The sequence below is a fragment of the Typha latifolia genome, chromosome 2 (genome assembly GCF_019914945.1).
Source record: "Typha latifolia isolate L0001 chromosome 2, TyphaL0001v2, whole genome shotgun sequence".
NCBI classification, from domain to species: Eukaryota; Viridiplantae; Streptophyta; class Magnoliopsida; order Poales; family Typhaceae; genus Typha; species Typha latifolia.
In genome coordinates, this window is record NC_133087.1 from 4,349,198 (window position 1) to 4,361,577 (window position 12,380).

The 12,380-nt window shown below is 35.0% G+C and overlaps 1 protein-coding gene across 2 annotated transcripts; it reads left to right on the top strand.

Moving 5' to 3' along the window:
* The first annotated feature begins 3,973 nt into the window (after positions 1-3,973).
* Positions 3,974-12,012, top strand: LOC140782141 (uncharacterized). 2 transcript variants are annotated; one of them, XR_012107814.1, is made up of 13 exons: positions 3,984-4,323; positions 4,416-4,480; positions 4,675-4,773; positions 5,038-5,170; positions 5,787-5,846; positions 7,355-7,414; positions 7,569-7,691; positions 8,777-8,848; positions 8,954-9,091; positions 9,843-9,998; positions 10,896-10,997; positions 11,675-11,760; positions 11,955-12,012. XR_012107814.1 is itself a non-coding variant. In XM_073128557.1 (12 exons), the coding sequence occupies exons 1-12, from the start codon at positions 4,099-4,101 to the stop codon at positions 11,708-11,710; spliced, it is 1,269 nt and encodes a 422-aa protein (XP_072984658.1). In that variant the 5' UTR covers positions 3,974-4,098; the 3' UTR covers positions 11,711-12,012. The 2 variants fall into 2 exon arrangements, 1 of the variants encoding a protein (XP_072984658.1); XM_073128557.1 differs by having other exon boundaries at positions 3,974-4,323; positions 11,675-12,012.
* Positions 12,013-12,380: the final 368 nt, after the last annotated feature.

Below are 12,380 nucleotides of genomic sequence, written 5' to 3' on the forward strand. Positions count from 1 at the left end.
TCTTTCTCCTTTTTTTTCTTTTCTTTTACTTTTTATTCTTTGGGAAGAAAAAATAATAATAAAGAAGATATAAATATTTTAGATATTTAAATTATTTTGTATATTATAATATGATTTTTTTTCTTTCTATTATCTAAACTAACTCAGAGTTGTTAAATGAGAATTATAAAAGCAAGCAGCAGTTAGCGTTACAAAATCCTAAAAGACGAGATGAGAATTATAAAATAGGTAAAATATAGGATATGATTTGTAAAAATTTATATATATATATATAAAGTAAAAGAAAGAGAGCAAATTTTGTTAGTATAATTTATTAAACCTAAAGATAAAAAAAAGAAGAAGTCGTAGTAATGTTGAGTTCCATTAATTTGCACGCGCCCACCTCTCATGGATCTTATAACCATACATCTACGAGTCATAGATTAATTAATTAACTCAAACCTCAAACCCGGCGTCCCACCCGTACTCACGCATAACCGCACATCCCGTACGTGCATCTAAGCCCGGCCCGGCAAGCCACGCCGCAGCCGCCGCAGTTCTTGACGTCGTACGCCACCGTCCTGCACTTCCCCTTGCAGCAGAGCTGCCCGAAGCCGCACCGCCTCCCGCACGCCCCGCAGTTGCTCCGGCTCGTCCGCAGGTCCGTGCACTTCTTGCCGCAGCACTTGAGTCGTCGTTGCCCCGCGCCGCCGCCCTTCGCTCCCGAGCAAGACTTCTTCGCGCTCGGGTCGCAGTAGTCGCCGTTCTTGGCCGAGCGAATGTTGGTGGCTAGGAACCGACTTCCCGAACGCGGATTGAGCGCGATGAGAGTTTCCGGGTGGTCGTTCGTCGTGGCGGACGCGAGGTTTGTGTCCATGGCTACTGAGAGGTAGAGGGAGAGGGAGAGAATGGAGATCAGGAAGAGAGACGGCGGTGGCCGGGGAGAGGTGATGGTGGAGGTCGCCATTCTCTCTTTGCTCGTCGCACTCTTGCTACTCTAAGCTAGCTAATTAACAAGAGGTGGCCTTGTAGTTAGATTAGTATTAATTGGAAAGTCTTTCTTTTTTTGCATATACACCCTCACAATCTTCTTATTTACGTGTATACACTTTTAAAATTTATATTAGAGGGAAGTAATATTTACATAGTTAAAATTACTATTAGCGGAGGAATCGTAATTAAAATATTATATGGCTATAGGAGCATTTTTGTCATTACAACAAAGTTGCTCTGTTAATAATATTTCGTGTATATATATATATTACACTTAAATTGTCTAAACTACTACCATTTCAATACGGATCTTTTTTATTTATTTTTTTGTAACATATTAACCTTTTAACTATGGAAACCCTCCGAATGCCCTTTCCATTAATTATCTATATTTTTATTAAAAACTATCACATGATTAATTTTAGGTTCTCTACGAATTATTTTAACCTTATTTTAAACAAAATAAAATAATAACCATTTGATATTTTTTATTAATATTTTGGACAGTAAAAGATGTAAGATAGATTGGGAGAGTTATCAAAAGGGTCTATGTATTTAAAGGTCTAAGTGTAATAAATCTCATTTATTAATATATATATATATATATATATATGAGTTGATTACACTGCCAACTTTCAATCTCTAGTTGTGTGGATTAAACTACTTTAAATCAAATCGGTTTCTTCTCTATTAGCTGAAGCTTCTCTATGAATATTATAGAAAAATGCACATCCAATGAGATGGGTATTAGAAAGTCATAGACTCATGGTCTAAGTTCAATATTTAATATAAAAAAAGTATAGTTTTTTTTTTCTATATATATATCCTTCTAAATCTCTAATTTATGTTTGTATCACTCTAAAGTTCATATTTGCATAGATATCATTTATAAAATTTACAATGTTACCTGATTCCGAATGCACAAGTTTTTTTCATCTATTTAGTTATTAAGATCTTAAACTTAATAGTTATTAAAGAGTAAACTGAATGATATCTATACAAAAACTTTTGAGTTTAGGATGACATATAATGGCAAAACTCCAAAACACAAATGAAAAAAAAATAAATAAAGACACATTAATCATAGTTGAAGTTGGTTGGATTAGTATACTGGATATTGCAAGTGGTACATTGTTAGAGATTGAGAAGGGATTTAAGTAGCTTGACCTTGACTCTCTATCTTATAAATATTAGCCTCTAAAGTTGAACTTTGAACGTGGGATTCGATCTATATTTCCGGCGACAAAAGCGTATACATATATATATATATAAACAAGGCGACCAATTAGTAATAATGCACGAATTTTGACGTGGAAGAAGAGGAGGGAAGACATGCGACTGGTCAACCAGACTAGCACTCTATCTCCCACTGGCTCTTATATATATATATATATATGGCTTACATTTTACATATTTAATATTTATAAATTACGCAATATATTTTATAAAATATTACTGAATGTTAATATTAATATTAAAATTAGTTATCTGAGCCAATTTCTAATAATGTTCATATGTCAAATATGATCTAACACTAATGAAACTAATTATCGTACGTGAATTAGCTAGTAAAAACCAAATATTTTTCTCGTACTAACTTTTTTTTTTTATCATAAAGTGAATGTATGTTTTTGAACATAAATCAACTTTGGCTATCTCCTCACATGGATGCTTAAATTTCGAGATAAATTAGTTTTTTTTTTACGACCGATAGCTTGAAAAGTAAGTGACAACAATTGAGACATACTCAAAGAGAAATATAGTGTAATTTGAAAAGCTACTATTGGAGGCTACTAGATCTTATGCTTATGTTGCATGTTATGTTGCATGTTATGTATTAGTTATAAAGCTTTGTCGTTTGTTCGACAAAAAAAGAAGAAGTCAACGTTTACCATATGTCTTTGATCACTTACTTGGATACAAAGAAGAAGTCAAGGTATCTTAATTCGATTACTTGTATGATGATATGAATATCTTATATCGCTACTTTGAGTACAATAACATGATCACCTCGACGTGACAACGTCATACGAATAGATGGAATACTCTCTATGGAATTATTATATTTTTATATAGATACATGCACCACTTTGTAACTCAGGATCCAACCAAATGTATGTGTCTAGTTTTATGTCTTGTTTCAATTTATAATTTTTATCCTGGAGCTAAAGAGAAAAAAACATAGGCCAATTTATATGTTGTTTAATAACTATATATACAGGAGTTTTATTTATTTATTTTTAACATAATTGGCATTGAAAACTTATAATAAATATCCTAATTGTCTCTAAAATATTTTTATCATTTATGCTTAGTTTCTTTTACCAAATAGTCATAGAATACATCTAACAAATAGTTGTTATTTGAAACAATATATAAATAAATGACTAAAATACACTTTTTTTCTTTAAGTTTAAAGGATAAAATATTTATTGCTGAATTGGTTTCTTATAATATTTGTATTAGGATATCGAAGTCTGTATAACTTATAAGAATTTTAAGTAAATTAGATAATAAAAAAAGGCTTTCAATAATCTAAGTTTAATTTAATTAGAAGGCATTTTTATGACGGTTTCATAAGTTCGATAGCAATTACGATATTTAGAAGAATATAATAATTATTATGATATTTAAAAAGTTTCCGATGGTAATTATGTAAAAATCTATATTTTTTACTGTTATAACTATAATCTAACTATATATTATCTAAACTTTTATGACAGAGTTTTGTAAAGGTTATTTGATCTAATTAAATCTTAATTGGATCATTCGGTCGGGTAGGGTCGGGCTTGGAACTAGACCCGACTCGTACCCGGCCTAACATGCTGTTTGCATTGGGGTCGGACTAAGCCCAACTCAAATTTCAGCCCATGTGCCCGTTTCCATCGTGCCAGTTCACTTCCTTAACGGGTCGGTTCCACTCTTGCGGGGACCCTTCCATCCGACCCGTTAACGAACCAAGGTCCAAGAACACTCTTAAACCTCCCCCTCCCCCAAAATTCCCCGGAGGTGCTTTCTTTATCCATTCCCCTTATCGTCTCTCTCCCGCTCGACTCACTCCTCATAGAAGCCGGCGTCGGCATTAGAAGAGGAGGAGGAGCTCGGCGTCGAATTCGGAGTTCTCCGATGGCGCGGGGCACGGACAAGATGCTGAAGGCGGCGAAGCAGTTCGCGGAGGTGCAGTACAAGGTGTTCGCTGCTCGCTACGGCCAGCAAATCCTCGACCTCCTCGAGCTCCCCATTAAGGTCGTGCTATCCCCCTTCACCCTCGCCTACGACGTAGCCGGATCCGCTCCTCGAGGGTTCGGCGTCCCCGAGCTCGCCTCTCGCGTCTCCTTCTCCGCCATCTTTGTAATGAATTCAATCCCCTTCTAGTCTGCTATGCTCGTTTACTTTCTTGAATTCTTCGGGGGAAACCCTAATTTGTGTGAGTTGGTTTGTAGCTGGTGGCGACGCTTGGGACGTACGACATCGCGCTGGAGCTGGGGAAGAAGGTGCTGTGCCAGAGGTGATTGCTTCTTTTTCTTCTTGTTGTTGATTTCTTGAATTATTTGGAGGATTAGTGGTATTTACTACCAGGGGTAGTGAGTTGCTATTACCTGCAATTGAGTACTTCAATTGCAATTAATAGCACAATTCTCTCTCTGATATAGGATTTGTAGCTGGTGCCATTGCCTTCTATTTTCTTTCTTTGCACTGTAGGAATTGTCGAACCTGCAATGGATGGCAAGCATTACGATGTACTATGTGCAAAGGCACAGGGAGAGTGAATTATCAAGTGAAAAACTACAGCCCAAAAAGGTACTTGGAAATTTGGTGGTATTTGCAAAGTTGCAATCTGCCTATCTCTTTTTCTCTTGGAGGATTGTTTTCTGTTTTAAGTTCTTACTGCTACTTTCTCTGGCTTCTGTCTTTGTTATTTGGTATTTCTTCACATGCGAATTCCTTGAGATGATTTTTGTTATGCATATGACTATCTTCGCTTTCGGGATTCAAACATATTCGAAGTGGTAAGTACGTAATGTACAATGACCTATGTTCAGTTTCCTTGACATTCTTTTGTAGTGGGGAGCGGGCAACAGCTGAACATGTTGCAGAGGCCATTGTAGAGAATCGGGCGGAGCTGGTCCATCTTCCTTCTGCTATTAATCTTTCAGTACCTCTGCCAGTTAAAGACTGTCCTGACTGTGATGGATCTGTAAGATATATACATATTTCATGCTTCAGTCTAGCTGTTTAGTTTAAACCCCTTTTCTTAATTAGAGTTCGTTTCGTACATGGATCAGCTTTTCATTATCTCAGTCTTACGACAGTTATCTCCGATAGTTGACTTATGTTTAATAGTTAGATACACTGTATTTGTCATTTAATTCTGCTGTCAATCTTTTTTAAGACAATATGTTGGGCTTTATGTTCTGTATTTTGATGTGTATGTGTCATTATATGACTATGCATCTATTGAAATGTTCTATACATACAAGTTTATGTGAATTAATTACTCTGCAATATGTACTATGTCTTTCTAAACTTCTGCACAAGTCTTAATGAAGATTGGATCACATCGTCATACTCCAGTATTATGAATTTACAATGATATCTTATCTTTATTATCTGGCCGCTCAATCCCAATTCTTCCATGACCCCCCGTGAATGGTACTATGTGCTGAACATCAATATTATGATGAGATCTCAAAATAATGAAACAATAGTATTAATGCTTCTACTAATTTCATATGCTGCATCATCCCCTTATACATATTCTTGGCAGATGCCTTTCTCCTTTTTTCCATAAGTTTTATGACCTAATACTGCAGGGTGTAATGAACTGCCCCGAGTGCAAACATCGATTGCAAATCAGGATATCTGCAGATGATGTAAGTAGACTTACTGTATTACCTTTTTGATTGATTGGATACATATGTAGTCGAGCTTCCTATTTCCCAAAATTATCCCCATAATAGTTGCAATAGGACTGGAAGTAAGAAGAAATTATCCATATCTCTAGACACTATTCAATACATTAATTTTCTTTTCCTGAACTATGTTGATATAAGCTTTCAATAACAGGAACAAAATTTTCATTTGTTTCAAAAAATCTAATTATTATAGAATAGCATTGTAAGATTACAACACTACCCAGATATTCTTGCAAATTATTCTTCAAGATTTGAAAGGTAAAACTGACTGTGGTTATCGTCATATTGTTAGCTAATCTTCTTACTTAGCTTTAAAATGAACTGTCTTGATCACATTCGGATTACACTGTTTCTTCAATTAGGTAACGAGAAAAAAATATATCAACTCACTTTACAGCTTGGCCGCCTAATTTATGTCCTCATATGTTTATTGCTTGTTCTAGGAAAGTGTGGTTGGGTTGGCAAAATTTGTAGACATGGACATGGTAAAGTTGTTTTTGACAAGTTGGGGTTAGCATATATGTGGTTCTTGAATCTGGGCGACTTATGGTTGAGGGGCTATGTGAAAGTTTCAACCAACTGGGACTAATCATTAACTTAACAAACCATGTGACTGCTTAACAGAGTTGATACTTAGATCTTCCATGTGATAGCACCATCAAGTTTTCACTGTTGACCATAGGAGTTCCAAAATTATTAAATATTTTATTCATAGAGGGTTCTTTTTGAAGCTGTTTAATCCTTTATTGCAGCTTCTAGGTTAAATCGTTTCTTTTCCTATTTTCGCGAAATCTTGAGGAACTTCTTTTGTCCCAACTATTCCAGTTAAAGGTTTTAAGAAAAGAAACTTACTTTCTCCTTTAGAAACCCAAACTATATTAAAATGAGGCATACTTAGCTTTCTTCCATCTGAAATTATGTATTTTTTGTGTGGAAATGTTGGATGCTTTGGAGTTTGGAGTTTCTTCCATTATGTAATTTCACTATAAAAACCAATCAGATCAAGTGAGTTCGATCCTGGCTCAGCATGAATGCTGGCTATAAAAACCAATCAGATCAAGTTTTTTTCATTTTGATTGAAGAAATTTATTACAATTTCTAGACTGTGATAAGATTTTCTTCTTATTTCATGGTGCCCTAGGATTGGATATGGGTGTCAGTATGTTTGTACTATGTGCCTATGTTTAGGTCCGCTATCAGTCTGAACCTTGTGTTGCCAAATCTGAACTGACAAATATAACAGCTTGATCTTGAAACAAAATATTTGTAATAATCTGAACCCATATGCTTAACATACTGCTAGTCTTTTCTACTTTATAACTTCTTCTGCAGTTCTGCTTCTTATGATCATTTGGTAGTTCTTTGGATTAGTGAAATGCAAAAATAGCAATGTCCAAAACATGGTTAGTTTTACATCTTAATTTGCTAATAGCAGTAAGTTCACAAAATTTGTTATTTGTACTCAGATCATGGAGCCCCCTTGGAAAGCATATAATGTTATGAGGAAGATGGATTATCCCTATGAGGTAAGTATTATGACCTTTTCTTTCCCCATGCATATATGTGCAAGGGAACTTGCTTGAGTTCTCTTGATATTATTATTTAATTGATAAATTGGTTTCTTCATTTTATCTCTGTTTGTTGGTACTGTTGCTTATGCGGCTTTTCTTTTTCTCCCAGAACATTATTCATAGCATGAGGGATCCAAAGGTTGCAGCTTTTTGGTTAATCACCTTGCCACAAGTATTAGGAGGTTTTAATTATGATGATGATGTCAAGCAAAAAATTTGGTGGGCCTACAAGGTAGGTGGATTGCTGTCAAACATTCGTTTAGTTCATAACAGTCTGTTCTGTGGCATTACAGTAAATTGCTGTCATCAAGATATAATTCATGCATCACAAGTAACTTTAATAGGTCAAACAAATTAAATTTGCTTTCTGATCTTAACTTTTTCAGTTTAACTGTTTTTATTTAGCTTATTCAGGTTTTTTACTGCTGAATATTGCACAAGCTCTTTATGCCTTCATTCATTTCTTTCTAGGATTTGTTTAAATCTCTCAAAAGGAATGCCCTATAACAGCATTGCATGTTTGGCAGGAATGCTACCAGTCTACAATAGGGACCGAGTTAAACTAAGACCATAGCTTATGCTGTCACAATTTGTCATTTGCATCAATCTATGATTTTAATAATGCTGTTCACTTGTTCCTGATATTATCTTCTGCCAAAAAGCTGTTTAAAATAATATAATATTTCAAGGTCATGAAATTTCACTGTAGAAGTTTAAAGAATTATTTTTAGAAATATTGATGGTGATTGGAAACCCTTTGACAAATGAAGTGGAGTGACTTAACATAGAAAATTGTGCTAGAAGCTGTAAGGATCTGTGTTAAGTAGTTTGCATTGGCAGTGGTGAGCAGGGAGCTTATAGGGTGCTTATAGGAAGTGATGAAAAATCTGCAACTACTGATCCCTGTATATAGCATCCACGTGCATATTTATACAGTCAAGTAGCAATTATAGAAAATTAAGACCCACACAATCTGTCCTATCCTACAGAATCTAAAATGCGTATTGTATATGAAATTAATTATATGGAGTTCTTTTTTATTTATAGGAATGAGTTATGAGGCAGATGAGATTGTTGCAGTTATTATATAAATTATCACATGATGGAGAATAAAACTATATACTTAGAGCATTTTACATGAGAAAACAATCCTTTTGCTACTTTTAGAAACTCGGAACCAGCATAATTCTGACTATGTGCCACCTCGCTATTGGGGTAAACTTTGCATTCACAAATCTGTTGAAACTCATGTCATAGGTGACTCCTATTAGAAGCTCTTGTTTGTTGATCATTCATGGGTATTTGTTATTTATTTAGGAATCTATGCGCTATGATCAACTTCGAGATGTGGTTGCGAAGCGAAAGCCTGGTTGGGAGCACCTTCAAGATGTGAGTCTTACCCTACTACCGTGGAATTTATGGATTCTTCTCATAAACACGAACAGGAGGAACTAACTACCTCTTGTATTCTGATACTGGTTTCTACTTTTTCAGGCCCTTATATCTTTAGATCCTGTCCGTGCTAGGGAGGATCCAGTAATTGTGAAAAATATTCCTTATTACAAGGCTAAGAAAGCACTAGAGGCAGAAGTCATGAGGCTTGATGTACCTCCTCGCCCACAAAATTGGGGTGTAAGAAGTAGAATCTTTTGTACTTGCTAGTCTACTTATGTGCTTTCTCTTGTAAAAAACTAAGAATGTGATCTTCCATTGCTAGGTTGCTGCATGTTCTTTTCATGGTTCTTTGAGCATATTCAAGTCATTTCTAACAAGCTCAAGAATTTCTAATATGTCTCAAAAAATGCTAAATTCATAATTTTCCATCTGAAAGTGAAAATTGCATGCATACCAGATTCAGACAGACTGTCACGCCACGCCCTCAGGAGGGTTCCCTACTTTCCTATTTCATATTTATCTCTCCAACTTCTTTGTTGTAGAATATAACCTTTGTATCTACACTATATTTAGCTAGTTTCTTCTATGTATTTCATATGTAAATATTTTTGACAAATGTCTAATTATGACTTTGGAGATTCTGACAGCCTACGAGACAACTGAAATATTGTTAAAATAGGAGCACATACTGCTGGGTGACTTCACTGCTACCTTATGCTCCTATCTTGATATTTGCAAAATTGTTGTTCATAATTTAGGCATCCAAAATCCAGATCCTTAATGCAAAATTTGTCCTATAGAATTTTTCATTTTTTCGTCACTTCAATTGGATCTTCACTTCAGATGGGCTGTATTTTCAATAAATGATTTCAATCGATTTCAGTAGTGATGAATGATATTTACATTAATTTTAGCATGCATATTTCCTCGAGAGACAGAATATGAGAGATGTCTTTATTGTTCTAAGTTCTGATTAGAGTATTTTTAGGAATTGGACCTTCCACTAAATTCATCTTCATGGACTGAGGAGGAACTAAAAGATCCAAAGAAGTTGCTTGAGATGACTACTCTTCTTAAAGCCCAAAGAGAAATTGCTGACAAAATACTTGATTCCCAGTGGGAAACCAAATGGCGCCAGGACAAGGTTTGTGTTCTTTGTTACCTTTATCTTTTATGCCACCATTCAGTTTGCTACTGCCTGATTTGAATGTGATAATGATTTTCATTAGCGTGCAATTTAAGAGCTCGATCTTGATTTATTGTCAACATTTAATTAGGGAAAAGAAAAAATTAAGAACAAAGGAGTCACATGCAGACATGCAGTGTCTCTTCTTTCAACATTGGCTAAAATAACTATAGTGCCGATATTTCACTGGCACTTATCGTTATTTATTTCCTTTCATTCTTCTATGAAACTTACACTGTGAGGTTGTATGAAGCTATAGATTTGTTTTTCAAGTTCTAAATCCAGGATGGATCTAGGGAAAATGAATAAGTGAGGAGAGGGGAAGGGATTGGGAGAAACATAAGAATCATAACTTGCAAGGTAGTCGGAAAAAAGGCCACAAAAACTATTCAGTTTCATGCGGGTAACTCTATTCTACATCTACAAGGGCATCAATTTGCAAAATAGTTTCATGTTAGCTTATTAATATAAAAGTTACTGTTCTCTAATAACTTAAGTTTTTAGAGAGGTTGTCAAGTTAATACTGAATCAGAGAAGATTTAGTTGGTTCAAATTCTGTTTAGCTCACATTTGCCTTAAAATATTAAATTTTCACCCATTTAACTCAAGTCCATTTCGTGAGACTATGGAAATGTTTCAAAACTAATAAATGAGGATGTTAGAATATAAAATATAAAACATTACTGTTCTATAAAGTAGTTGGTACAGGCTAGCGACATGTTAACTATATGTGTGTGTATATGCACTAGATATGCCTTAATAAATAAATGTTTTATTGTGTATGTGTGTAATATGTTAATGTAGTCATAGTAGTGTTATAAGATTAACTTAAGCTTATGTATGATGTAATTACAGTTGAATGATCTATTAAAAGAGAAGGTGCAACCATACACCCAGATCATTGAAAAAGGAGTTCTTCCGAAGCCTATACTCATACAAGCAGATCAACAAAATAAGGTTCGAGTCCTCTCCCTCTTGTTTGTTCTGTCAGATATTTTTTGGTTTTATGCTAATATTTACTTGTTAAAGTTTCCATGCACCTTATTCTCTACTTCTCGTTTTTCACTTTATCATCCCTACCAAATCTGCTGTTTAATTTTAGTATTGTGGCATAAGTTTTTTTCATCTTTTAAAGGTACTTCATATGCACTATTAAGCAAAGTGACCGCTGTGGCTAACCTGGCAGATCTCCTCAAGGAGTCACGCACCTAACAGATCGTCTAAAATGTTGCAAATCAGTCACATCTTTTATCGAAAGGAAATCATTTAAACAAATGAAAGACTTTTCTTTGAGAGAAAAAATAAATGAAAGAATATTATGTTTTTTTCCTTTTTTTTCTCTGAAGACAGTTTCTGGCCATGAAAGTAAGTAGAGAATATGATTGCTTCATGCTTAGATGAATCCCAATCCTTGGCAGGGCAGTAAAATTGTCCTTCAACTTATTTAAGCCATCAGTGGTCAGAAAAAGAAGTGTGAAAACATTCTTAACATGAGATTGATGGTTTAATCTGTTGGTGCAGTTGTAAGTTGAAAGCATTCGTGAAGTCCATTGCAATATATGAGTTGGACTCTGTGTGTATGTGTGTTCTACTTAATTCTCTCTAAATGTAAAATTGTTTCTTTGATGATTCAGAAGAAGACGAGACAACGAAGATGGTGGTTCTTTTGATTAGTTTTCTATGGGCTAGAGCCAGAGTTCTTATGATTCAGAAGAAAAAGGTGAGTCTACGGCAGAAAAGGTTTTGCACGGTCACTAAAATATTAAGAAACAAGTTGGTGCTGGTTTCTAGCATTTCCTTGCGTCTTCTTACCAACTTCTATTGTTTTTGTCATGTTTTTTCTTCTTTCTTTGTCTTTGATCTTTTGCTTTCTTACCTGTAAAAGATAACTTATTACATGTACGTGTCTTTCAGTGCTGTAAACATGTTAGCTCGCTAAGGTTAAGGAAGAGCTTCCAGGCACTTAAAATTATTGCATTTGGCTCCTTAGTAATCCTTTGCCTATGCCTGAGCTTGTCCTAAGCTGGATATCCAAAAGAGTTGGGACTTTGGTCTTTGGTCCAAAGATATAGGTGAGGGTTGGAATGTGGTTTTGGAGCTAAATGTATGGACTTTGGTCCAAATCAATCTTGCTTCGGGTAGTCTCGTAATTCCATTGATGGGCCGTCTGTTTCTTGCTCCTATTTGTTCGTTAAAAGGTAACATTTTCTTGGAGAAATTTTTGTGTGGCACGTACTAAATTTATTACCATCTTGGTATCCTACAACAGCACACTTAATTCTTCTATAGCTCTTTAAATTCTTAAGATATAAATCTATTATCTTCTCACGTGCCATGCTG

Coding starts and splice junctions, on each gene's coding strand:
- LOC140782141 (XM_073128557.1), top strand. CDS start 4,099: ATGGCGCGGGGCACGGACAAGATGCTGAAGGCGGCGAAGCAGTTCGCG. Junction 4,774..5,037: donor AAAAACTACAGCCCAAAAAG/GTACTTGGAAAT, acceptor ATTCTTTTGTAG/TGGGGAGCGGGCAACAGCTG. Junction 5,171..5,786: donor GTCCTGACTGTGATGGATCT/GTAAGATATATA, acceptor CTAATACTGCAG/GGTGTAATGAACTGCCCCGA.